This window comes from Hippopotamus amphibius, chromosome 4 (assembly GCF_030028045.1).
Source record: "Hippopotamus amphibius kiboko isolate mHipAmp2 chromosome 4, mHipAmp2.hap2, whole genome shotgun sequence".
Lineage (NCBI taxonomy): Eukaryota > Metazoa > Chordata > Mammalia > Artiodactyla > Hippopotamidae > Hippopotamus > Hippopotamus amphibius.
The window spans coordinates 56,909,204-56,936,692 of NC_080189.1; the positions used below are offsets into that span (position 1 = coordinate 56,909,204).

General features: G+C 34.4%; 1 protein-coding gene across 5 annotated transcripts in view; it reads left to right on the top strand.

Moving 5' to 3' along the window:
- Positions 1-27,489, top strand: part of ANKIB1 (ankyrin repeat and IBR domain containing 1) — a 139,787-nt gene that overhangs the window by 105,163 nt on the left and 7,135 nt on the right. For 3 of the 5 annotated variants that reach the window (XM_057732936.1, XM_057732940.1, XM_057732937.1), the window contains exons 9-18: positions 398-564; positions 6,750-6,838; positions 13,248-13,378; positions 19,210-19,344; positions 20,332-20,418; positions 20,504-20,570; positions 23,022-23,167; positions 24,176-24,354; positions 25,187-25,238; positions 26,193-26,234. In XM_057732936.1, coding sequence (XP_057588919.1) covers positions 398-564; positions 6,750-6,838; positions 13,248-13,378; positions 19,210-19,344; positions 20,332-20,418; positions 20,504-20,570; positions 23,022-23,167; positions 24,176-24,354; positions 25,187-25,238; positions 26,193-26,234 — 1,095 coding nt within the window. The remainder of the gene's footprint in view (positions 1-397; positions 565-6,749; positions 6,839-13,247; positions 13,379-19,209; positions 19,345-20,331; positions 20,419-20,503; positions 20,571-23,021; positions 23,168-24,175; positions 24,355-25,186; positions 25,239-26,192; positions 26,235-27,489) is intronic. The other 2 variants (XM_057732938.1, XM_057732939.1) reach the window with 1 other exon arrangement.

The following is a 27,489-nucleotide window of genomic DNA, read 5'->3' on the forward strand; positions in this document are numbered from 1 at the left end:
TTAGAGTACCATTTAGAAATTTACTGTCCTGATGCACCTAGTAATCACAAGATTCTATTTACTATAATTATTTTCCATCAGGAAAGTGGCACATTGTATGAGCAAACATTTTTAAATTACACATTTTCTATATGAAGACTTGCATTTTTACTCTATCATTATCTACTTGGTTTTTAGAGTAAAGAAAACATAAATTTTAAAAATCATGTCATTACTAAGGTAATTGCCACATTTTTCCTTCTTATTTTATACATACCAGTACTATTTTAAGTATTTCTTGAGACTGACTTTTTTATTTCACTCTGTTTTTGCATTAAAGTAAATTGACATGGGGTACACTTTGTTAGAATTGAGCGTTAAAATATCTTATTATGTCTTGTTATTGCCATTTAAACAGGCCTTTGTTGAAAATAATCCTGCCATTAAATGGTGTCCTACTCCAGGCTGTGAAAGAGCAGTCAGACTAACAAAACAAGGGTCCAACACATCTGGTTCTGATACACTCAGCTTCCCCTTGCTCCGAGCTCCTGCTGTGGACTGTGGAAAAGGACACCTCTTCTGCTGGTCAGTAAAAGACAAGTTGGAATAGCCTAATCACCTTTCTGACAGGTTTTAAGGAGACTTATACTTTGAATCAGACCTTTAAATTGTAGTATTTTTTTATATCATTCTTATTCATTAAAAAATGTATAAAAAGTGGTGATAGTTTACAGTTACTGTGTGCTTGATGTGTGGCAGCTACCTTGCCAAATATTTTCAAATATTGAATTCTCCTAACAATGCTATGAACAGAGTGCTATTATTATACCCATTTTACAGATAAGGAAATTTAGGCACAGAGGAGTTGCCCAGGGTTATGCAGCTAGGAATTGGCAGAAATGGAATTAAAGCCCAGCTCTGTTTGATGCTAGAGCCCATGCACTTCAACTTTAATACCAAATTACTGATCATAGATTAGAAAATGTTTAGAGTTTAATATCTTTTCCTAAAGTAGAAGTCTGTAGCAGTGATTCTTCACCAAGAATGCCCAGAATTTAGTATTAAGACACTTTTCCAAATTTTCATTCTAGACCTCAACAAGTGAAATTTTGACTTAGTGGATTTTGAAGTGGGGCTCCAAAAAGAAGCTCTTACGTGATTCTAATGCACAGTCCCAGTTAGGAACCACTTTGTGTGTCTTGTGTTTTATTTAATTTCTAGTGTCTGATGCATAGTAAGTATGAACTGGTGATAAATCAGTAATGAATAAGCCATGTAACTATGTATAGTCAGTCTCTTGACTGTATATTTGTCTGACATCAGCACTATACTTTATTCAATTATAATAACTATTTTGCTTTAGGTAATTAAATGATCAGAAGAAGAAACAGTGTTTGTTATGCTTTTTGCTCATTTCCAGATTTATCACATTATGCAAGGATATATTGTACTTGAGGTAGATATAAAACTCTATCTTTACTTGTATACTTATCAGAAACCAAAATCCAATTGTAGCACTGCTAGATAGTAAAAAGGCATAATTATGGAAATATCCCTACCATGAAAGGTCAATTATTTCTTACCCTCATCATCATTATCATTAGCTAAAAATATTTCTTGAACTGTCAGCCTATGTATAACACTGAATTCTAAGCCAAATGTCAGCAAACTAGGGTCTGCACCAATTTTTTAAAATAAAAGTTTTATTAGAACACAGCCACACCTGCTCATGTCAGTTTGTTTAGCTATTGTCTGTGGCTGCTTTCAGGCTATGACAACAGCAAGTAGTTCCGACAGAGACCATATGGCCTGCAAAACCCAAAATATTCACTCTCTGACCCTTTACAGGAAAAGCTTGCGAGGATTCTGTGCTAAGTGCTTAAATATAATGATTAATGAAAGGAAAGCCATATTTACTACTTTTCATGGCTAAATCAGATTTAGCAAGTAAAACAGCAACAAAATACTGAATAATAGATTATATCCACATGACTTAAGGTAATTTTTCAAAGCATTTAAAAAACAAATTCCTAATTTTTAGTTTTACATGTTCTATATTTAACGGTTGGGTCCTAATTCCACCTCACTACCCCAGCAGAATAGATAAGGATCCAGCAATAGAAATGAGAAATGAGTTAATGAATACACACAAGCTTAACTGTTTGTATATAAATTGTCCCTAGATGAATATGACTCTACTTTATTATAAACTAACAATATTAAAAAAAAGAAAATAAAGAAGCTTCTTCTTTGAAGTTAATTTCTTGAGAAACTTAAGCTCTAGTGCCCTAAAGCACACCATCTAGAATGGTACTAATTATGTACTATTCTTCAGAAAATCACTTTCTGAGCCCTCTGGTTCATGTAAACATCCCTGGATGAAAAATGCTCATTAAGAGGATTGGTGGAGAGGCTACAAAATGGAAAACATAGATTAGTAAAATGTTTAGAAGATAAGAAGACCATAACATTTGCCGAGATCTGAGGATAATAAAGCTTTGAAAGGAAAAGAAAAGCCTGTGATTGGCATTGTCTTCTTAATCTCTATGGTTTCTGCAGTCTACCTTTTATTAGTTTTTACTATAGATTAGCTTTTACTTTCTTGTATCCTTCCCCACCGCTTTGTATGCTGCAAGTAGTAAGTGTGGTTTGTCTGAAAATATGGAAACTAATGGGAAAAGCTACCAAGATAGATTAGATTCTAAAAGCTATATATGCCAGTGAACATATATGATGCTATAAGCTTTACCTTTCTAGTCTAGTGTTTGGAGAAAATATATCAACTTACTCTTTCTCATACCCCAAAATATCAGGCTGGTTATACTCAATATCCATTGGATACTATATGCCAAGATCACAGGCCCTGCTTTGAATTTTATCCCAGTTTAGGGGATCTGTGGATGGCCACATGGATTTAAGATCACACTTCGTAATTATTTATTCCTTCTCCTATTCATAAGGCTGGTAGAGAACTTAGCAAATAGTATCATAGTATCATCATTTTCTGGCATAGCGATTCAGGACTTAACCTTGTTGCCTTTCAGTTTTGAAATTCGTTAAGCTATAGGACTGATAAATGTAGGTATGTGATATATGTATATTCTAGGATTTTTACATTTCTTTGTCTCTCTAAGCATTAATTTGCAATTTTTGTTTTTACATAGCTTCCTACTCATATAGTATAAAAGCTTTGCCTATAGTCAGAAATTCTGAGAAAAAAAGAAATTCTAAGTAGAATTCTGCTGCCCTTATCTAGTGTTTCAAAAAGAAAGAAAATCTCCTTCATGCAAAAGGAAGCTTAGCAAGAGAGATCTTTATAAAATAAAAGCATGTTATTCAGGGTTTGCTTCATTCTTTCCCCAAAAGTTCAAAAATATTTTCTAAAAATGATTGCAGAAACCACAAGAAGTGACAATAACAGTTTCTTCTTTTTAAGAACTACATGTGACAGAATCAGTTGAGAGCCATCCCCAAGAGATGTCTGCTTGGATAGAACTGAATATATTCATTGTTAGGAGGGAAGGTGGGAGTAGGCATTTTGCTTCCCACCACAGGATAACCCTTTCTATTATAACTTGTTCACCAACAAGTCCTGTGCCCTTAATAACTGAACCTAGAATGCTTTCTCCCACTAGCCTGTATAATTACAATTTGTTTGTCAGAGTATTTGCCGCCAGTCATTGGTGTCTTGGTTAAAACTTTCTTCAGGAATTTAGTTTTCCAGTATCTGTGGAACATTCCAATATCTTCGTTATTTCTATCAGAATACTTTCTCTTCCTACACATGGTATAATCCAGATTATCAGTCACCTATTACGTCTGATAGCATTGTCATTACTGTATTTTGGTGGAATTCAGGCTTATTTTCTCTGATGCCTTAGTTTTCAAAGGTACTTAGTAGTATTAAATGGCAGCCCCTGGCTCTTTCTAACTTACAGTTTTGCTCTAGCTTCTCCTTTTTTTTTTTATACCCACTCTTAGCATTGCATTGGAAACTGATAGAAACTGTGCCAACCACTTAGAACACTCAGGAGTGATCATACTGATTAGGCTAATGCCTGAGGAAGCACCTGTGTCCTCCTGTGAGGTTCTAGAGAAGAAAGTCTTCTGTTGGCTGTCTAATGCAACACAGCCTCAGAGAACCAAGCATGCTAATAAGCAGTTATGGACTTTTGAAGACATGGCACTTATTTTTTCAGACTCTATTTGAAAACAAAGGACTTTTTCCCCCATTATTATTTTCTTTTTTCCATCAGAAAATGTTGTGACGTCAGAGCCAGAGATACTGATACTGATTCTACTAGGAAAAAAAATGTTGAATATGCCGTTTAATTTCAGGGGGAAGGGGGAGGAATCCTAAACTGAATGAAAATAGTTTATTTTACTGACTTTGTTCTGTTTTAGATATTGCAGATACATAAAATTTTTGCACTTTCGTTTTTTATGTTCATTTGGGGTTTTTTGATGAGTCATGAGAAATATAGATTCTTTATTCCCACATGTTCTCAGGCATCACATGAAAATACTGTTCTTTGGCCTCTGGTGTATTTCTCACTCTAGTATACGTGCCAAATTAAAATGAACAGTTATCACAGAAATCTCTTACATTTCTGGAAAGCAAAGTTGATTTTAATATGTACTAAAGTGATATATACCTAATATGTCTACCTCCACTTTTAATCAACCCAATATTTTTCTAATGTCTGTTAAATTATCACTAAGTAAAGTTACAAAGGAGTTGTATAAAACCACAGTTATGGAAAAGATTTCCTAAATGTCAGATTTGGTAATAAGTCAGAAATTTAAGAAAGTTAAATTATTCTTTCAAGGTATTTAGTGATTTTTTAGATATACAATTCAGTAGCATTAAGTACATTCACATTGTCGTGCAGCCATCACCCCTATACATTTTAGAACATTATCACCCCAAACAAAAACTCCATAACCATTAAGCAGTGACTCCCCACCCTCCCTCCCCGACCCCAGCTGATGGTAACTATTATTCTACTTTCTGTCTCTGTGAATTTCCCTGTTCTAGATATTTAATATAAGTGACGTCATACAATATTTGTCTTTTTGTGTCTGGCTTATTTCACTTAGCATAATGTCTTCAAAGTTCATTACATGTTCTAGCATGTATCAGAAGTTCATTCCTTTTTATGGCTAGTATACCATGGTGTGTATATACTGCATTTTGTTTATCCATTCATATACCTCAGTGAACAGTTGAGTTGTTCCCATCTTTTGGCTATTGTGAATAATACTGTTAGGAGCATTGGTATAAAAGTTTGAGTCCTTGTTTTCAATTCCGTTGAAACTATTTGAGGAACTACCGAAGCGTTTTCCATAACAGCTGCATCATTTTACATTCCTACCAGCCATGCGCAAGGGTTCCAATTTTTCCACGTCCTTCCCAAAGCTTATTTTCTGTTGTTTTTCAAAATTAGTAGCCATCCTAATGGATATAAAGTAGAATTGATACATTCTTAATATAGTGAAATGTTACCTCATAGTTTGTAAGACTCTACCTGTAAGTTGGCATGTCTTCTTAACAAACTTAAACTTTGTAAACAAGATCTTTGTTTAGGGACTTCCCTGGGGGTCCAGTGGTTAAGACACTGCACTTCCACTGCAAGGGGCACGGGTTCAATCCCTGATTAGGGAACTAAGATCCCATATGCCGCTTGGCAAAAAAAAAAAAAGATCTTTGTGTAAAATGACACTGGTGATGATGGTGGTGGTGGTGGTGATGATGATGATGATGGCACCCATAGAGTGGGTTTTTCTTTGTCCAGAATGATATTTTGTTATTAACTAGAATGATTAACTTTGTGCTACAGAATATATCTTACTGAATTAAAATAATTTGTAAAGACTCTAAGTCATTTTTAATGTTTGACTTTTTTGTCTTTAATATTTATTTATTTATTTATTTATTTATTTATTTATTTATCTGGCTGTGCTGGGTCTTAGTTATGGCGGTGGGATCTAGTTCCCTGACCAGGGATTGAACCTGGGCCACCTGCATTGGGAGCGTGGAGTCTTAGCCACTGGACTACCAGAGTAGTCCCTAATGTTTGACTTTTAATATACCTATAGAAAGAACATATAATTAAGTTACAAATGATAAATCAATATAGTTTTAATTATTTAAATCAGAATTAGCTAAATTCCAATAAGACAGAAAATTGGGATTTATCAAACTTGAAAGTAAGTTTGCCCTTGCTGTTACTTGGGGATTCAGAGGTAAAAGTAATGACAAGAATATGATGTAAAATAGTACTTCCCAAACTTTAAAATACAGAATGGTCATATGGTGATTTTGGTAAAATGCAGGTTCTAATCAATAGGTCTTATGGGGCCTGCTCTTCTGCATGTTTAACATGCTCCTGAGTAATGGCAATGCTGCTAGCTAGGAGAACACGTGTTGAATTGAAAGAATTTAAAGTATTAGTGAGACAGAACCCAGTTGATAAAAATATTTTACTGCTCTAAAGGTATGAGAGACTAAATTATAAATATTAGGTAATCTATTTGGAACTTTTTAAAATGTGTGAATAAATGTACTGATGAAAGAAAAATCTGGCCTAGTGGTATGGAGCTTTAGAATCATGCTTCCAGTTCCTCTGTTGAAATATTTCATCTCTCAGTAGTCAGTGTGCCTCAGTGTTCTCAACTTTACATTTGGATCAGTACTTCCCACTTGTTCTTTTACTTTGATGGTGATGAAGGATATTTTTAAGTTGCCTTTTCCATGTTTTCCTCTTTAGGGAGTGCCTTGGTGAAGCCCATGAGCCTTGTGACTGCCAAACATGGAAAAATTGGCTACAAAAAATAACTGAAATGAAACCAGAAGAACGTAAGAGGAATTTTAGATAGCTACATATTTTCTAATAGCATTCAAAAGATAATATGGTTTTATTTCTTAGAGTCTTCATTTTTAAAGTTTTCAAGTTTGTTAGTGCTAGAGCTCCCCTTTTTAACCCCTCTAACCAGCATCCTTTTGGAGATCTCAGGAGGGAAAGCATAGACAGATTCTATGTTTTGATTGGACTTATTAGGACTCCAGGGTAAACAGGGGTCACATTTAAATTCTGCTCCTGTAGTCCTTCCCTTTTATCCCGGGGTGGGCTAACTAGCTTTTCTGTACTTCATGAGAAGAAATGTGTGATCTGTACTGAGAGGAAGCTTCTTATTTCCCTGAAAGCTTCCAGTGGAGGATAAGGGAAGTTAATTTCTTGCTATTATGTGGTTCTATAGATTTACTTAATTAAATGTCATGATTATAACTAATTTTTACTGAGATGTCTATAAATATATTATCTCTGTTAATCCTCACAGTAATGCTATGAGGTTGATGCTAGCTGTCCTTTTGTACAGATAGAAAGCTAACAGATTGGGTTGAGTGACACCAGGCAAACAGAATGGGTTTGAATTAGCCTTCCTAATAGAATTCCCATGTTTGACAAGTAAATATATCTGCTTTGCCATAATTTCTCACCCTCTGAAATAAATATTTTATGACAACTGTTTTCTTTTAATATAAATGAAAACTAAGTTGGTGGTTTTTAGCTTTTTAAATAATTCAGTTAGTTTGAAGTATTGCAAATCAGGATTAAGAATTCACACACTTCATCTACACTTACTATGAGCAAAGCACATTTTAAAGATGATGCCAGCCTTCAAAGAGTACAGAGGCTAGAAGAGAAGCAGTCAGGTAATTACAATATCATATGTTAACTAACATAGTTGGATAAAGATGAGAGTATGAAAACAGAAACAATTAACTCAGGTTGGGGACAGAGGATGTTAAGGCATCTTCCTAACAGCCGCAAGATATGAGTTGGGTTTTAGCATATCTGCAGAGACAGAGATGTGGTGGGTATTGTCAGCAGCTGAAGTGACACTTGGAGAGAATGACTGGCAGCCGTGAGTACCTAAAGGCTTGTATTGTATTGGGCAATATACCATTGCTCAAGAGATGGTTCTTAGCATTTTATATTCACAAGATTGATTTTGTGCACTGACTCGAGGTTATTCAGATCCCTGGAAAAGAGACTACTTAGGTAAACCAGAATACCAGCTTCTTTTTTTTTTTTTTTTTTAATTTTATTTATTTATTTATTATTTTTTGGGGGGTACACCAAGTTCAGTCATGTTTTTATACACATATCCCCGTATTCCCTCCCTCCCTCGACTCCCCCCCCCACCCTCCCTCAAGTCCCCCCCACCCTCCCCAGAATACCAGCTTCTTAATTGACAATGAGGGCGATCCCTTTCACATGATGAGAAAGCTCATGTCCTTTAAATGGGAGCAAGGGGAAGTGGATAATTTGGGGATATTTTTATAGTGAGGTCTGATTAATGATTTCTGTCCTGAACATTCATCATTCAGTCAACAAATATTCTTTGAGTACCTGCTTCCTAAATCAAAAAGATTTGTACAGATTGTTCTTGTTCCCCAGGTTCATTGTATCTCTCTTTTGAATACCAGATAGAGCTTGCCATTGCTCTCTGGATACCCACCCATTTTCCCTATTCTCCATCTGTGCATGGGTATGTATATGTGACAAGATTAATAACATTACCCTGCAATACCTTTAAACATGACAAGACAATTGGATTTTGCTTTCTTTTCTTGCTTCTGATACCTAGAAACATCTATATTTCTATTAGAATTGGCTTGCTATTGCCCACCTACCTGCATTTCTTTATACATTGTGTGGAGTTTAAAATTAAGGGCCATGGGAGAAACTTGCAAGAGAGGCTGGAAAGGTAGGTGTTGCCAGATTGTGAGGGTTCTTGCCAAACTGTATGAATTTATCCTATTAACAGAATAAGCCACAGAATGCATTTTTTGAGTAGGGAAATGGAATTGTTAAAGATATTTTTATCAAGATAACTGATGACTAGGCAAGGTAGGCTAAAGGAGAGATAGACCAGAAGTAGGAAGGTGAATTTTGAGTTTGGGTCAGAGGGTAGATCATGATGTCATTGGTCAACTTAGGAAATTGAGGTAAAGGAGAGTAATTTTCAGGAAAAAATAATGAATTTTGTTGTGGGCATTTTGCACTTGAGGTACTTGCAGGACATATGTGGAGAGATGTCCAGTTTGTTTTAGAAGTACTTGTCTGCAGCTCAGAAAAGATGCTGAGAAAACTTAGGAGAAACTTGTTGCTTTTAAATGGTATCTTCATTATGTCTTTAGCATTTATTTAGTGCTGTTTTATATTAGAATACAGAAATAAGACTCCCTCTATGCTCTTGAAATTTACATTTTAGAGATGGAGACAGCTGTGTAGAAAACTCAGAAAAATACATATTACAGATGCTGTGAGAGAATGGTATACCTGTGGTACATTGTGAGGGAGGGAGGGACAAAGGAGGAGATTAGTTAGGAGATCACCTAGAAGAGAGGTAGGGAAAGCTTTGTAAAATAATTGATACATAAGCCATGTCTTGAAAGCTGATAGATGTTCTTCACACAGACCAGAATAGGAAGGGCATTCTAGGATCAGTGTAAAGTGGGGCTGTGAAATAGCACAGCATATTCAAGGACTGCAAATACTTCAGTTCAACTAGTACAAAGGTGCAATGAGACAGGAGACTGCACATGTAGGGATGGGGGTTATATGTAATGCTCGGAGATTTGACTTTATCCCAAGACACAAAAAAGGAGTTTTGAGTAGGAAAGTGAGAACTGAAGATGTTTGCTTAGAAAAATCATTCAGGTGGAAGTGTGGATGATGAATTAGGGACTACTGAGATACTAGGTAAGAATGCTATTTCTGAGGCAACTTCAAAATGTCCAGGTGAGAGGATATAAGGGCTTGAACAAGACAGGCAATACAGATGAGAGAGGAAAGGTATTTACAGGAGAAGTAAGAAGATATCATTTTATTTTATTAAGTTAATAGTCTAGTGTACTTAGCAGTTGCCTAGAAGAGTTAATGCACCACAAGAAGTAATTAGTACAGTATTGTATTTAATTCTTGAGTAGAAAATGGCCAGAAGTATCTGATTTGAGATATAAAACAAGTATTTTGAAATGGGTGACTATTTTTAGTTATCCCTTGCCAGTGTAAAATTAGATCAATCATCTATAGTCACAAATAAATCTTATTAGGGAAGGAGAGGGAGAGAATGACCTGACTAGTCAGTACAGATTTTTGGTGGGACTGTGACAGAATATCCTTGCATAAAATAGTGATCCTATTAGGAGAGAAGAGAAATAGAAGAACTAGAAAATGGAGTACACACTGTAAACATGTTTGCCTATGGTGGCCAGAGATAGGGAGACCTCAGATTGAAAACTGAAGATAACCCTCAAAGAGCCCCAAATGGGATTTTAATTCAGAAAAATGGAGGAACTTTAGAAAATTGGATAGGAGGAAAGAGACCCCAGGACACCTGAAGGTGATCTACTGCAGAGGGAGCCAAAGTAAAGACTGCAGAGAAAATTCCCTGTTGCTGAGAAAAGTTGTCTCACTGTACTGATGTGTATCTACCACAGTGAAAGTTGGTGGTGACCAGTAGACTATTAATGGCCACTTATAAGTTTATGGAATTTAGGGTAAAGCTTAAAGCAAACAATAATAGGCCACTATAATACTTAAGTAGAACATCATTGTTAAATATACAAAAATAATACTCCAAAAAAGAAAAGTATGATTTAATGCTATATTGAGTTTACATATTAATTTGGGTCATGGTCACATATCTTTGGCATAAGAATTTTTAATTGAACTTGTAGATTCATGAGATCATTTTCTCCCTTATCCCTAGTTTTCCAAAGTCTTTGAATTATGAGACTTAAAAAGGAGTGACAAAATCTAATTGATGAGAAAAATATTAGAAAATATACTGAGCTCAATTGAAAGAATTAATTCCATATAAAAATTGAAATACTGTTTTTCATTACTAAAACTGCCGCTATTGTAGCTAATCAGAGCGAGAAGCAGGTATGATTATATTTTCTGTGAAATAATAATTTATAAAAATTAAAGACCAATTTTTTCATAGTACATACTCAATAATGGTTATTGAATGAAATTCAGTCTTTTAAGAATTCAGTCTTTAAAAGCAACTTCGTTTTCACTTGAGCACATGTTGATTCTAATAAATCTTAGATTTCTATAATGTAATACTTGATTAAATGAAGTTAATTTTTCTTTCAAAGAGACCTAAAAGCACACTAGATTACTGAGGAAAGAAAATCAAGCTATATTAGACATGCAACTGAAGTGAAGAGGAGAGTTTGGAAGTCAGTAAGGGTAAAGAAAACTCACCAGGTAGACTGAAGGGAATTTGGGTATTGCAGGTATTGAGAAAAGTAGGTACAAAGGGCAGATGTATATTTCATGCTCTGAGCATGTTCAGAGCACTGGTAGTAAAGGCATTTTTTCCACTACAAGTTTTTGTTGTAGTAATAGTTGGTTATTTTCTCAACACGATTTACTTCATGTAATCCTCTAGAATGCAGTCAGAAGTTAGCATTCTCTCCAAGGGTAGGAGAAAACAACTGTTAATGTTGCAGGCCACACAGCAGCTTTGTTTTAATGGCTTTGTGCTTTATTTATTGTAACAATGGACAATAAAGGTCATAAGAATATGTTGGAGCCTCTGAGCTAAAAATAATGTTGATGCTAAAGGGAGGAGAAAGGCCACTACTTTTAAACAAAAATGAGACACTGTACTTAGTGATTAGGTTTTTATAGCAATATCCTTTGTAAACAACATTACCTCCACAGCTGACCTTAGTAGCCACTAAGTACAGTACATTCTTTCTGAAACTCCTGTTCTCCACCAAATTATCTAAGAATTCTGTTCATCAACACCCTAATCAAACCATCTTCTACCAAGTGGCGTTAGAAATGTAGTGGAGTCTGAGCAGTTTGTTGCTGTTGTTGTTTCTCTCTGCTATATGGAATTGAAAACCAGTGCTTTACAGTCCAGCAGTAGCTGCTGTTCTGTTGTTGACACAGACTTAAGTAGGTAGGCACCCAGGGTTTCTTATGGCAAGACACACACCCAAAAACACCCCCCACCCCCGCCAGACCCCGGCCACTCCTACACTGCTAGGCTCCATCAAAGGGTTGGTGCTGGTGCTCAGCTCTTCTAGTTCATATGCAGAACCACTTCCCAAGGGGCAGACAGCCCAGACCTTTGTCTCTTTCCCTCTCCGGGGATTTAAATCTGGGGGTTGAGTAACTTTTTCTTTTAAACTTCAAAACTTCTGATTTCTCCCCTGCTTTCAACAGTAGAGCTAACCTCTTACCCAGCCCTTCCTAGAATATCTGCATATAACGAGGGCCTTAATTGAATGGACCATTCTCAAGGATTGCAAAGTGATATTCAGACATCTCTTTCAGTAAAGAAAAGGTAGAGTTTCCATATATACTTGAAGTTAGAAAACAAACTTGATTACTGACGTTCTTGCAGGAAAAAATAATTTTTAAATTATGTGTCTACCACTCTCTCCAGCCCCTAAATCTCTCCATGGGTGGTGGTGGAGATTTATAGAATATAAAGTGTAAAATTTAGAGTCTTTAAATACCCTGGCATTCTTTAAGATTGCAGATCTCAAATTAAAGTAGAGTTTAAGATGATGAAGAGTGTAAGGTTGGTGTGAGGATAGAGGGTGCGAGGACCTTACCATAGTCAGTGACCAAATCATGAAGAGCTTTGTATTCTTTGCTAAAGTAATTTGATTTTATCTTATAGTCAGTGGGGAGCAACTAAAAGATTGAAAGATTTGTATTTTTAAAAGATCACTCTACAGAGGCAATGTAGTGTGGGTTTTGGGGGTAAGGGGAGAAGGATCTAGGGAGATAGGTTGGTTTCTGTGTTTTAATTGTCTAGGCAAAAGGTGTGGAGGATCCTAGTTAAAGCAATAAGAAGTGGGAATGGAGAGTAGATGGATATGAAAGAAGAAGAGATAGGATCAATGGGACACAGTAGATGAGGGAAAGAGAAAGGTGTCCAAGATCATGCTCTTCCTGGATTAATTTTGGGTAGATGATCATGTCGTTTACCAGGACAGGGGATAGAGAAGGGAGCAAATTTGGGGGAAATGATGAATTTACTTTTAGACATGTCATTGAATTCATTTTTTTTTGTCTTAAATAATCATGGGTAAAAACTTTGCCATAGATCCTAATAGGAAAATAAGTATATATTTAAAATTGAAAGACAACCTGCAAAGAAAACTTTGAGTGTTTTTTCCATCTGGAATTGTACACTAAATCATTTACTTTTGTATCCCTAAGTTGTGGGAGTTAGTGAAGCTTATGAGGATGCTGCCAATTGTCTCTGGTTGTTAACTAACTCCAAGCCTTGTGCTAACTGTAAGTCTCCGATACAGAAGAATGAAGGATGCAATCACATGCAGTGTGCTAAGGTAAGTTAAAGAGGATTGTACAATACATGCTTTGTAGTTAGAACGTTCATTTGATTGTGAATCCAAAGAAGAAATGCTATAACCGTAAAAATCTTACTGGCTTTCAGATGGATTCCAGGAGATTGTATTCTACATTCTGTTAAATAATGTAAATGTTGATTTATATTACTAAATTTTACAATCATGGTGAATGTTAAAAATAAAGGTAAGAATTCAGTGGTACTTAGCCAGATCAGAAATGCCTGAGTCTTTCCCTCCCAGTCAGCCACTCCCTCAGTGAGGATCCTGAGAGAGTTTTGTGTGTATATAAATAAATAATGTTAAATGATCAAGTGCCACCTTACATACATCTCTTGCAAAGCTTATTTTGGAGCACATAGGTCCAAAGTTAGGCCCCAAGCAAACCCCCTAAGTCCAGATTTAAATCCTGGTGTCTGTATAAGAAGGGTACCCAAAGCACTTGGGGAGACTTTAGGTTTGCTAATGACATCATCAATTGAATAAGTAACTCATTACTGTATTGAAAACGAAAATGTCATTTGGCTGAAAATTATTATAAATAATTACTGTTAGAAGGCTACCCTCCTGACTTAGTTGCATAGATAGAAACTACCATATTTAAAACAAATATTCTGAAATTAAGTTAATAATATTTTATTAATCCATGCCTACATTTATGAACATTTTTGTTTAACTGTGGTATCTCAGTTTTTTTCCTTTACCTTGGGAATCCCAGGTATATAAAAACAATTATTTAAAATTATTAAGAGAAGAACAATATAATTTTTCTAATTTAGGATGTGAAAGAAACCCACATAGTTAAGATTTCAGTAAAATACATCAGTATCTTCTCCTTAATTTGAGAAGTTATTAAAATCAACTTCTTGATTTTTTTTTTTACCTTGACACTAATGATCATTATTATTATGACTTCAAAAATAATGACAGTTACCAGATGATTTTGTTATAATAAATTAACATGAATGAATTGTCTTTGTGGGACAGTAATGATTTCCTAAGAAGAAAAACTTAGTAATGTTCTGAGTAAAATGTTTGGAAGTGCTTATTAGTTCAGCTGATCAGGCCAAAATTATTTTGTTTATATGCAGTCCTGTCGCCAACATCTGTATTAGTTTTTTCTTGGACAGTCTGGTATAGACTACATAGATGTGTAAAACAAAATACAGGTTGACCATAAAAATCAGCAGTTGACTAAGAAAAAGGCAGGATCAGCATTACCTTTATTTCAGTCATAGCACCTACCAGCAGTAAGTAGTTGATAAATATATATTGAGTAAATGAATATTTTCATGAATTAATCAGGCTAATGATATAAGGTCATTTATTTTAAACAAATTTTGCTTAAGCTTCTGTTGCATGTAAAAGAAACATTTACTTACATACTATGTAAATGTAGTCTTATTTAACCATGTGATATATTTGCATTGAACAAAGGAAATTGACGAGTAATTCTTATGACATAAAAGGAGATATCTAAAAAGTGAGAGTGTTTATATTTTTAGATTTTTTTTTTAAATGTGGAGGTGGGACAACAGGTCATATGTAATTGAATCCATGTTCTAACACTATGACTAAATCATTAATACACCTTTATTAATGCTTCAGTGTTGATTATTACTCAGTAAATAGTTTTTACATTCTAGAATCAAATTGTTAAACATTTTAAAAGAATGACAGATTTGGCTCTATAAAAATAAATTAATTTATTTTAAAAACCCTCTTTATTCTGTTCATTTGCCTTTAGATAGTTTTCAGGAAACTATTTACATTTTGCATTTTTACACATTTTAAATCACATACAGTAATTTTATTGATCTGGCTCTGTGGAAAACTGTATGCTACAACTAAAAAATAAAAAATTATTAAAGTTCTGTATGCTTTTTCTTATCATAGAATGTAAAATTTGGCTGTTTTCTGGAAAGTTTTGCCACTAATTTTGAGAGATGGATATAGCTATACTGAAGGGTGCTTGCATCAAATCAGGCACAAGATTTGCTTTTAGCAGACAACGAAAGAACTTGCATACTGTCAGAGCCTTAAAACAAGTGCACAGTTTATTGTGTAAGTACATGTTTGTGAAAGGCTAAATGAGGACAGAGACTTTAATTCACCTCTCTGTTCGTGGCATACCAGGTAGAGAAAAAATTAGTGAAGTTAAGACTTGACATAATAACTAAGGTGTATCTGATCGCTATCTATTTAGACGTATACTGAAAAGATGGACTAATACCATCTTTTCAAGTGCCCATGGAACATTCACCAAAAAATTGACCATTGATCATCAAAGAAAATCCAAGTAATAATCCAATAAATAGAAAGTGGTATAATCAGCATTCTTTGATCATAATGGAATAAAATAGAAATGAATAGTGAAGTTACAAAAAGTCTTTTCATTTGGAAATTTTAAATCTCTCAACTCGTGAGTAAAAAAAAAAAAGGAAATTAAAGAATTCTATAAAACTAGGATAATGAAAACAACTATTTTTTCAAAACCTGAGAGCTGTGTTTAAAGCAATTCAACAGTGTGCATAACCTTTATTCACTTAAAATAATACAAAATAAAGAATGAATTAAGGCTTTGACTCAAAAAATGAGAAAAACACTTGAAAACCAGGAGGAAGAATTTTTTTTAAGCAGAAATCAGTGAGTCAGAAACTGAAAAACAATACAACTACTAAATAAATCCAAAAAGTGGTTTTCTGAGGGGAAAAAATAAGATAAACCACAAAGATTGCAATAAGAAAAAAGTGAGGGTGAGGGAGTTCAAATACACAACATAAGAAATAAAGGAACTAATCAGTAAACACAGCAAACTAAAATAATGAGATAACTTTGTTCAACTTTTGCAGTTGGATTTGAAATGGATTGATTTTCTAAGAAAATATAATTTATTGAAACTATCTCTAGAAAAAATATCCAAACTCCCTCCATAGAAGAAAGAGTTTTTCAGTGTTCTCTCTTTTAAAACCGATAGACCACCCCCCAAATAAATAAATAAACAAATAAAAGCAATAGGCCCTAACAGTTTCACAATAGAATTTTATCAAAGCTTTAAAGAATAGGTAATTCCAGTGTGATTCAAATTGTTTCCAGGACAAAAAGAAAAAAGGGAAAAACTGGAAACTTCCAAATTATTATTATAAACTTAGTAGAACCTTGATACCAGCACTTGAGAAGATTATAAAAGTTAAAACTGTAGATCAGTCTTATTTATGTAATGCATGAGTTTTTTTTGTTTTTTTTTTTTTGTTTTTTTGGAATATAATTGCTTTACACTCTTGTACCAGTTTTTGAGGTACACCAAAGTCAATCAGCTGTATTTACACACATATCCCCATATTCCCTCCCTCCCTCGACGCCCCGCCCCCCACCCTCCCCGTCCCGGCCCTCTAAGGCATCTTCCATCCTCGAGTTGAACTCCCTTTGTTATACAGCAACATCCCACTGGCTGTCTACTTTACAGTTGGTAGTGTATATATGTCTGTGCTACTCTCTCACTTCATCCCAGTTTCCCCTTCACTCCCCCACCTCCCCCAACCTCGTGTCCTCCAGTCCATTCTCTGCATCTGCATCAAGATATTGGAGGGGAAAACACTCACAGATGTTAGCAAATGTAATCCAGCAGAGTGCATTAGAAGAGTAGTTGACCATCAATTATATTTCAATGAAAAACATGTTTTTAATTTTTAAAAAAGAGTGATTAATCACATGAGTTTATTCTAGGAATACAGGAATGGTTTGATATTTAAAAAGCTATTACTATACCTCCTCTTATTAGTAGATACAAGAAGAAAAAAAGTAAATTTTCTATAGATACTAAAAGGGCATTTGACAAAAACTCTACAACCATTCTTTATAAGACACACAAAGAAATAGGAATATATAGGATCTTCCTTTTATTGCAATAGCATGATAAAAATCTATTTTGGTCTAAAAGTTAGCATGAACACATATTTACGCAATCTAGAAAAATGGTACTGATGAGCCTAGTGGCGCAGGGTAGGAATAGAGATGCAGACACAGAGAATGGACTTGAGGACACCAGCGGGGAGGGGAAGCCGGGACATAGTGAGAGAGTAGCATCAACACATAAACACTACCAAATGTAAAATAGATGGCTAGTGGGAAGCTAATACAGAGCTCAGGGAGACCAGCTTGATGCTTTGTGAAGACTTAAAGGGGTGGGATAGGGAGGTTGGGAGGGATGCTCAAGGGGGAGGGGATATGGGGATATATGTATACATGTGGCTCTTTCACTTTGTTGTACAGCAGAAAATAAAAGCATGATATTTTGTGGGGAAACTAGAGGTATTCTTACTAAAGTTGAGAACAACATAAAGATGCTCTCCATCACAAATATTGTTAATATTGGACTGGAGATACCAGTCAACATAATTTGACAATGAAAAGAAATCGAGAATGTAAAAATTAGAAATGAGGTGATAAAATTGTCATTTTTTACAGACAGCATGATTGTATACCTAGAAAACCCACAAGAATCAACTGAAAAACTACTGCAAACAATAAAAATTCAAGTAACTAGCAGAGTACAAAAGTAACATGCAGAGAGTAATAAATAGCCTTCATGTGTGCCAACAACATCCAGTTAGAGTACATACTAAAAGAGAAGACCTCATTTATCTAGAAAGAAACTTAAGAAATGTATAAGACTTACATGAAGAAAATGTTAAGACCCCTATCTGTAGGACACAAAAGATGGCAAACAAATAGAAAGGTAACAAAGTTCTTGGATAGAAAGATTCCAACAAAAATACCAACAGGTTTTGTTTCTCATCTAGAGAAGCCAATTAAAAGTTCATATGGAAAAACAGTAAGAAGAGACAGAAAACTCTGAAAAAGAACAGTGAGGAGGAACTAGCTTTGTCAAATAGTAGCCCACTATGAAGGCTCAATAATTAAAACAGTTTGGTGCTGGTACATGAATCTACAGATCAATGAAATAGAATAGAAAGAAAGCCCAGAAAATAGGCACATAAATGGGAATTCAGTATATGGTGAAAGAGGCATCTCCAACCAGTAGAGATACATGGACTGTTCAATAAATGGTGTTGAGACAACTGGGCAGCTATGTGGAAAAAAATAAAGATTAATTCATACTGACTATCCAGATAAATTTGAACAGATCAAAGATTTAAATATTTTTTAGATCAAATAAACTCTAAAAGTACCAGGAGAAAACATAGATTTAAATTGGAAAGGTCTTTCTGACTCAAAATCCATGAGCATTTACCAGAAAAAAGGATATATTTTCATACTGGAATGCTCATGTTTTGGGCATTGTCTGCAAATTATGGTAATTAAGAAAGAGGACTTTTTTAATGAGAAGTAGGTTTTATGTTAGCTGTTCTGATTAGAGGCCTTTTAAACTTATTCCCAGTTTCAAAACCAATTTATCAAAGTCAAGGAAGTTTTCAAATACACTGCTGGAGTTTTATAGACCAAAGTAAGATTAGTATGCACCTGAAAAATGAAACATTTGTCAGGATCTGTTTTTATTATTTGGAAAGAATATCCTGTTGATATTTTTAAAGATTTCTTGAGACTGCTTAATAATATTATGATTTTAATTTATCCTTATAAGCAATAATTTTAAACTACCCTCACATCTTTCCATAGTGCAGATAAGGTCTCCAGAGAAAACCTGAAAAAAGAGGGTGTGTCTTTGAGAAGATTTGTTCCTGGTCACACAGGCAGAATTGTTTAATCTCTACAAATTGGTTGACAAGAAATTAGAAATTAATTTGCATACTAACATGGAGAGAGATTTACATATATGTTTTCTTTTAAAGTGCAAGTATGACTTTTGCTGGATTTGCCTAGAAGAATGGAAAAAACATAGTTCTTCCACAGGAGGTTATTACAGATGTACTCGCTATGAAGTCATTCAGCACGTGGAGGAACAATCCAAGGAAATGACTGTGGAGGTAAAGAGAACTGTTGAAGCCAAGATCTCTGGCTAAGCTACTTAATAACAGTGGCAGTATTTTGTATTTATTCTTTTTCTATCTTTATTGTAATGAGGCATTTAAATTCAGTACACTTTAGAGTAGCTTTTAATTTAAACAAAGTAACTCTATAAACTTTGGTTTTTTTGAGCTTTTTTTTTTTAATTTTCCTTTTTTTATATTGGTGAAGATTAGAAAAGACATATATCCCAGCAAGTCTCTAAAATGACTTTAAAACAATTTTAACATTATATCAGTAATATAGTATTACATTATTGCATATAATCAGTATCTTAGTCTGCTTGGCTGCCATAACAAAATACCATAGACCAAGTGGTTTAAACAACAAAAATTTATTTTTCACAGTACTTGAGACTAGGAAGCCCAAGATCAAGATTTCTGCCAATTTAGTTTCTGGTTTTGATGCTTTTCCTGGTTTATAGACAGCTATCTTTTTGCTGTGTCCTCACAGGTAGGAAAGAGAGCAAGCTCCGGTGTCTGTTTCTCTTCTTATACAGGTACCAGCTCAGTTGGATTAGATCTCCACCCTAATGACCTTGTTCAACCTTTATCACTTCACAGGCCCCATCTCCAAATATAGTCACACTGGGGGTTAGACCTTCAATATATGAATTTGATGGGGGACACATTTCAGCCCATACCAATAAACAAATAAACAGCATAATAAAACACTGAAGATCTGATGAACATAGGGTTTGAGAGGCATATTTACTGTACACTCCGGGAATTACAGATTCAGTGGTTTGTCACAGAGAATACAAATGCAAGACTTTGTTCTGGGAAGCATTTAAAATGTACTGATTATTATTTTCTCAACAAAATAATCAATAAATCTGTATGCATTACTGTCTCTTACTAATAAAATTTTTAAGTGATCTAGAAAACCCAATTTTAATAGCTAGTACTTTTATTTATAAAAGTCATTTGTGGACTTTTGTTTCTTAGGCTGAGAAAAAACACAAACGATTTCAGGAACTTGACAGATTTATGCACTATTACACAAGATTTAAAAATCATGAACATAGCTATCAGGTATGTCCAAAATCATTTCAAATGTGCTGAACTATACTGTTGTGAATAAAGAAAATGATATATTTATTTATTTCTATTGCTTTAGTTAGAACAACGCCTTCTAAAAACAGCCAAAGAAAAGATGGAGCAATTGAGTAGAGCTCTCAAAGAAAGTAAGTTATAAGTGATATGTATGATAATTAATATAAAATAGCTGTCATGCTTAAGTCACTTCATTGGTAGGAGGTTAAGGCCCTTAAAGGAATACATTATCTCCATTAGCTCATTTGGTAGTTTGGAGTCCTCTGAAGCCCAGAGTGTAGTTTAACATTTCAGACCTTTGATTAGATTTTCCACCTGGCTTACCTCACCTGCTCCTCTTACTTCACCTGCTCCTCTTAATGCAACCTCTGTTGCTGGCAGGTAAACACACATCATGGTTTTGCTTACTCTGTGCCATTACTGATGCTCTATAATGTTGGGAAAAGTGAATGGGCCTAAAAAGGCATCCCTGACCTAGTCAGAGAAGCAAGATTCACAAGCCATCCAATTGTCGTGTGACTGAATTCCCAAAGATTCTTGAGAAAATTTAGCATAGTGCTTAATGGAATAGAAGTCAGATACAGTTTTGGAAGAAATCATCTCACTGGTAAATAATGGACATTGGAGTCAAAAAGCAAAATCATGAGATAGGGCTTACTTATGGTTCCTAAAATGGAAGTTCACAAAGAACATTTCTAAAAATGGATTGAATACTAGTTACATAATTAGAATATAATATCTCACAGTGACTGCACAGAGAACAGGTTCTTGCATGTTTGTTTTAAAAAGTCACATTTTTAAAATAAGGCTTTAAGCCTAAAATGCAATTGATTATCCTTGAGTTTGCTCCATTTTATGAAAGTAATGAGTACTAACACCCTTTTCATCAGGATAACTTCCTGATTAAAACAATAACCATAAGTTAAGGAACTTAGAGTGGGACAAAAAGCATCAATAGCAACTTAGTCTCCTTGTCTTGGTTTTGGTTTTGGCTTTTTTGACTACAATGCGTCTTCATTACTGTGCATGGGCTTTCTTTAGTTTCTCTAGTTGCTGTGAGCTGTGAGTGGGGCCCACTCTTCCTTGTGGTGCGCAGGCTTCTCATTGCTATGGCTTCTCTTGTTGCGAAGCACGGGCTCTAGGCAGGCTTCAGTGGTTGTGGCAGTGGGCTCAATAGTTGTGGCTTGTGGGCTCTAGAGCATAGGCTCAGTAGTGTGGCGCACAGGCTTAGTTGCTCCACAACATATGGGGTCTTCCCAGACCAGGAATTAAACACGTGTCTCCTGCATTGACAGGCGTATTCTCAGCCACTGCGCCACAAGGAAAGTCCCAATCTCCTTGTTAATTACTAGTTCTTAGACCATAGTAATGACATACCTATATCAAGCCAATACCAAACTCTTGAAGTATTATTGTCCACAGTAAAAATTGAAAGAAAAAAATCATCACCAGTTCTACAGTCTATTCTGTCACTGACGTATCCCTAATACTTAGAACAGTGCCCCAAACATAGTAAATATAAAATAAATATTTGTACATGTAAATTACTGCTTCTGTTTAACCTTCTGGAGATTCTAGACAGCATAGTAAGACATAAAAAAGAATTAAAAGATAGAAGATTTGGAAAGGAAGAAATAAAACCACTCTTCCTCGCTTTCTCTTTCTCTCCCTGAAGTGTTAATTTACTAGCATTAGTTACCCAGTTGTTCCCCAGAATGTTGTGACTTTTACCTTACAGTGTTGTTTTTGCAGAGGCATAATTTATAATTAGACTTTTTTTTAAGCTAGCAACTTAGGAAGGCATTTGTTCTAATTCTTAATAAGCAAAATTCTGCTAGGGACAACCCAGAAAACTTAGTAAAGCATGGAACCTTTGAGTTGACCTAAAGCTAGATTTGTTTACTAACAGGGTGAGAACAGAATGTAGAATCAATGTATGCATTCCTTCATGACTGCCTTCAATACTCCTGGGCTACTGCAGGATGTGCTCCATTTATAAATGCATACAAGTCACCTAAATGCAAAACATATGAGTGTTTTGTGTAGTTTTTGTATTTGTTTTTGGGATTTTTTTTTGAATAATTTAATATTTATTTATGTATTTGTTTATTTATTGGCTGCATTGGGTCTTCGTTGCTGCACATGGGCTTTCTCTAGTTGTGGCAAATGGGGGTTACTCTTCATTGTGGTGCACAGACTCCTCATTTTGGTGGCTTCTCTTGTTGTGGAGCGCGGGCTCTAGGTGCGCAGGCTTCAGTAGTTGCAGCACATGGGCTCAATTGTTGTGGCACACGGGCTTAGTTGCTCCACGGCACGTGGGATCTTCCTGGAGTAGGGATCCAACCCATGTCCTCCTGCATTGGCAGGCAGATTCTTAACCACTGCGCCACCTAGGAAGTGCCTTGTGTAGGTTTTTAGTCTAGTTCAAATAAATATATCATACAGCTACTTTAAATAGTTTCTTCTTAGGGATCCTTGTTCTTTTTTTCTTTTGTCTTTCTTTTAAGAAAACTTAGTTGTTTAATTTTATAGTAGTGTATTTGCAAAAAAAATTTTTTTGCTGTGCCTGGTTTACTTTATAGCTGAAGGAGGCTGTCCAGATACCACTTTCATTGAAGATGCAGTTCACGTGCTCTTAAAAACTCGACGAATTCTCAAGTGTTCTTATCCATATGGATTTTTCTTAGAACCTAAAAGCACAAAGAAAGAAATTTTTGAACTCATGCAAGTAAGATACCTTTTTTAATTAAATTTAAATGCAGTTACTATGAAAAACAGATTTTCTCCTTTTTCAGCCACTTTATAACTAAGTTTTATCTTACTTGAGTGTAATTAATAAACAATTTTGTTTCCATTTTTAGAATGGTTTTAAATAAAGGAAAAATTACCAGTAATCTGAAATTTTTACTTCGTGTTTGAATATGTCACTGTGCAGATTTGAATGAGTTCTGAGCTATGCATATATTTCCTGTCACGTTTATTTCTTTATTTTAAACTTGTTGAGGTTGAAATCTGGCCTAATTCTGATTATGTAATTAGGAATTTTATCTTCAAAAATGAAACAAACCACATTACACACTAGAAGGGAAAGTTACTATTTGTCAGTTCATTTTAATAGTACAGCTGAAAAACTTAGAGTACTTTAAAAAATAAAACATGTAAGCCACCTGACATCATTGCAGCTGACCAAGTTCATTGTACATTTCTCTTTTCTTTTTGAAGTCACCAAACTTTCCCCTATTGCTACTGTTTTTATGTCGTTCCTTTAAACTCCCCTCTACTAATTTATATCTTTCATTTCTTTCAATGCTTAATACTCATTTTCTTCATGAGGCCTTCCAGACCTAACCCCAAATCACAAAGCTTTTACCTTGCCTCACAGTCCTTCTTCATTTACATATAGTCTGTACCATGTGTTCATGCAGGTGCATGTACAATGCCTTGAAACTTATTAGTTCTTTTTCACACATACGAGTTACAAATTTTTTTATACAGCTGCTACACTCACTATTTCTTTGTAATCCATACCAACTACATTGCTGTAAATGCCTATTGAATGAATTCTATTTTCCTAAAATGTGCAAAGTAGAAACATATGTTAAATTGGAAGTTATTACAAAATTTGGATTAATTTCTGATTTTAAAAGAGTTAGATTTAACCAGACAGACACTGGATTTGCTATTGATTAATCAACACAACCTATAATCTTTTTTTTTTAATCTCATCATAACATAGACGGACCTAGAAATGGTCACTGAGGACCTTGCCCAAAAAGTCAATAGGCCTTACCTTCGCACACCCCGCCACAAGATCATCAAGGCGGCATGCCTTGTACAGCAGAAGAGGCAAGAGTTCCTGGCATCTGTAGCTCGGGGAGTTGCTCCTGCAGATTCACCAGAAGCTCCAAGACGCAGGTAAAAAGGATATACCGTGGAACTCATACTAGCACCAGCCACAGATGCCAGCAGGTTTATTTTTTATCCAACTAGGGTTTATATTCCTGAAAGTTACTTATACCTAAAATATGGATTGCTGATAAAAGTATGTTAACTTGTTTTTGGTGATTTTTTCCCCCAGTACTGTTTCTTTTTTTCTTGTTATTTTTTGTTTGTCATTGTGCAGTTTCTCAGACTAAATTAAGCTAGGTAAGTTTCACACTTCAGTGAACTCATAATTCAACAAGTATTCTAAGGCATCATTTTGATGGTCATAAACATGATGTAGAATTTGGAAGCCTCACCAAATTTTTAAGGTCATATTTGTATTTTTTGTTAAGAAGTTGGGAAGATATTAGAAATCTGGTATTAGTATAGTTTTTTAAGTGATCCATATTCATCCATTAACGAGCAGTTGAGTTTTGGTTGTTTTATTTCAGACACTTATACTACTTCTGCCATTATAAATTGAAGCATATTTTCTTATTCATGTTAATTATAAGCATTAGAAATTCCTTGGATCCTTATTTTTACATAAACACTTTAAAACAAAAATAGAAGCAATCAAAAGAAGATACTCTGGTATAGCATGGTGATTTTTAATTTTTCCACAATTTTATACAAACATAAAGCAATGAAGAATTTGAAAGAAATAGTAAAAGAATCATTTTAATTATATTCAGTAGTTGATCTTTGGTTAAGCAATTTCCAAGCAGAAGAATTAAAAGTAATGTTCAAAGGGCAAGTGTTTGATTGTTTGTACTTTGTAGCACTGATAATAAAGCAAATGGTATGTCTAATTTCTTTGTAGCTTTGCTGGTGGAACATGGGATTGGGAATATTTAGGATTTGCATCACCTGAGGTAATTGTTTTGTGGGGGTTTCGTTTGGTTTGGTTTGGTTTGGTTTGGTTTGGTTTGGTTTGGTTTGGTTTGGTTTGGTTTGGTTAGTTATAATTTTCCTTAGTGCAATCCTGCTTGCATTTGCACCCTCATCTATTCTAAATATCCTACTGAGATTGTAAGCAATCTTTTTTCTTTCTTTTACAATAATAATGCCTCAGCAGAGCCTAATTTACCTATTTATGGTATTGAATTATCATCACATTATTAAATGCATACACCCTCTTATCATTTTTAATTACTGAATAGTCAGAAGGCCAATTCATAGCATACATTTTGGAAAATATCTTTTAATTAACAGAAATATGAATTTTGCTTATTAGAAATGAATTTCTAGTTGTAATATTGTTTCAGTCTGAATTTATTAAAAACCTAAATAGACAGTCTATTTTTTTTAAAGTTATTGCAACACCTGTTAGAATTGATTTACACTCAGTTACTAAGGTGGAAACTTGACATTAATGTTTATGCAGAAAGAATGCTTTGATTAGTTACTCTCTGCTTCTCTTTAAGATTTTCACACTCTTGTTTTCGTTGTTATTGATATACCATTTTAAAATACAGAAGATCTAAAATACAAATACTGCAAATAGCAATTGCCACAAGTAGAAATAAAGTGAAAATCTTAATCACATTTGCTATTTTCTGAGATTTAAATTGCCACTGTCACCGGGTCTGATTTAAAATAGTTTTAGCAGTTCTCTCTACTTTCTTGTTCTTTATACAACAGTATACCATTTGACACTTATATTGTGATAACCTTTTAGCTTAATTCTTGGAAGGGGGCAGGACAAACTATGAAACCTTTGTTTATCATTTATAGCCCATATGTTATCTGCAACTGAAAGACAGTGGAATTGATTATTATCCATAAATGACTGTGGTTTATTTAAATCGGATACTTTCTCTTTTCAGCTGCTGAGGATACTTGCAATCACCTTGTGGCCTTTTGTATTGGTAGATATATCCAAAAAAATATTGACTTGAGGAAGAATTTGTGCTTAGAGCTCTGATACAGAAATTTTAAATTCACTTAAATTTTTTTAAAAAGTTTAATATATTAATGGAATTTCATTATAAAACAAATTATGAACCTTTTCTTTACCTGATCCTATGCTTTAATATTTCTGTGTAATAATATAATTTCAGCTTTGGGGATAGTATGGAAAATTTCTACCTAAAAGGAGGAATAAACAAGCTTCTGTTATCAAATAAAAAGAGTACAAAGATTTCAGTATTTCAAGGTAGAAACACAGTTTAGCAAAAATAAAACCTTCACCAGTGTATTCACAATCATGTAAGCATCATCTTGCGGCTTCTGGCTCTGATAGTAACTTTAGGAATTTCAAAATATTTGTCCTTGGATATTGAGGGCCTGCTAATATGACTGACACTGTTTCATTTTGTAAAAAAAACAGGAAGGCTTTTAACCTCACATGTGAATATTTATTAAAAAAATTATTGAGTTCTTATTCTCTAGGGGATTGAAAATTGTGAAATTATAAATAACTTTATTCTTAAATTTATTTTTATGAGTTAATAAATTTTATAAGAATAATGTAATTTACTTTCAGTTTTCTATTCTTTAAAGTCTTCAGTACAGTGAACACCAAACTTTTATGTAAACCTTATTGCAGTTCTAAAGAATTACCACACAGTATGAAACTTTGAAATTCTGCATGTGTGCGACTATCAAGTATCTGCCAAAATTAGATGTATAAAAATTAGCTCTTTGCCTTCATATAGGTTCTGAAAAAAAAAATGTTGCCAAACTTCAGTAGACTTTTAGATTGAATTTATATTTTTCATTAAAGTTAATTACATCTTATTCTTTTTAAACTAAATTGAAGGAGTCATTGACAAGCATCAGAATTTTTTGGTGCCACTTTAAAGTCAACGGAGCCCAGAGGAAAGAACATGATCAAGAAGTCTAAGGGACAGCAGAATTTGAGGTCTAGCCCTGTAACTTAAGATCTACTTAGGCTGTGTCTTCCTTAATTTCTCATCTTTAAAATGTGGATGGTGATATCTACCCCATGGAAGTTCTGGAAGGATTAAAGCATCTGTTTAAGTCACTGACAAAATTGGTGTTTATTATTATTTACAAAAAAAAAAAAACTCCTGGTAGCTTTTTACCCTAAAAATCCTAGAACTTCTAACCCTTCTCTGTAGCCTTAACACTCTCAAACCATTTGGAGTAACCTGCCTAAAG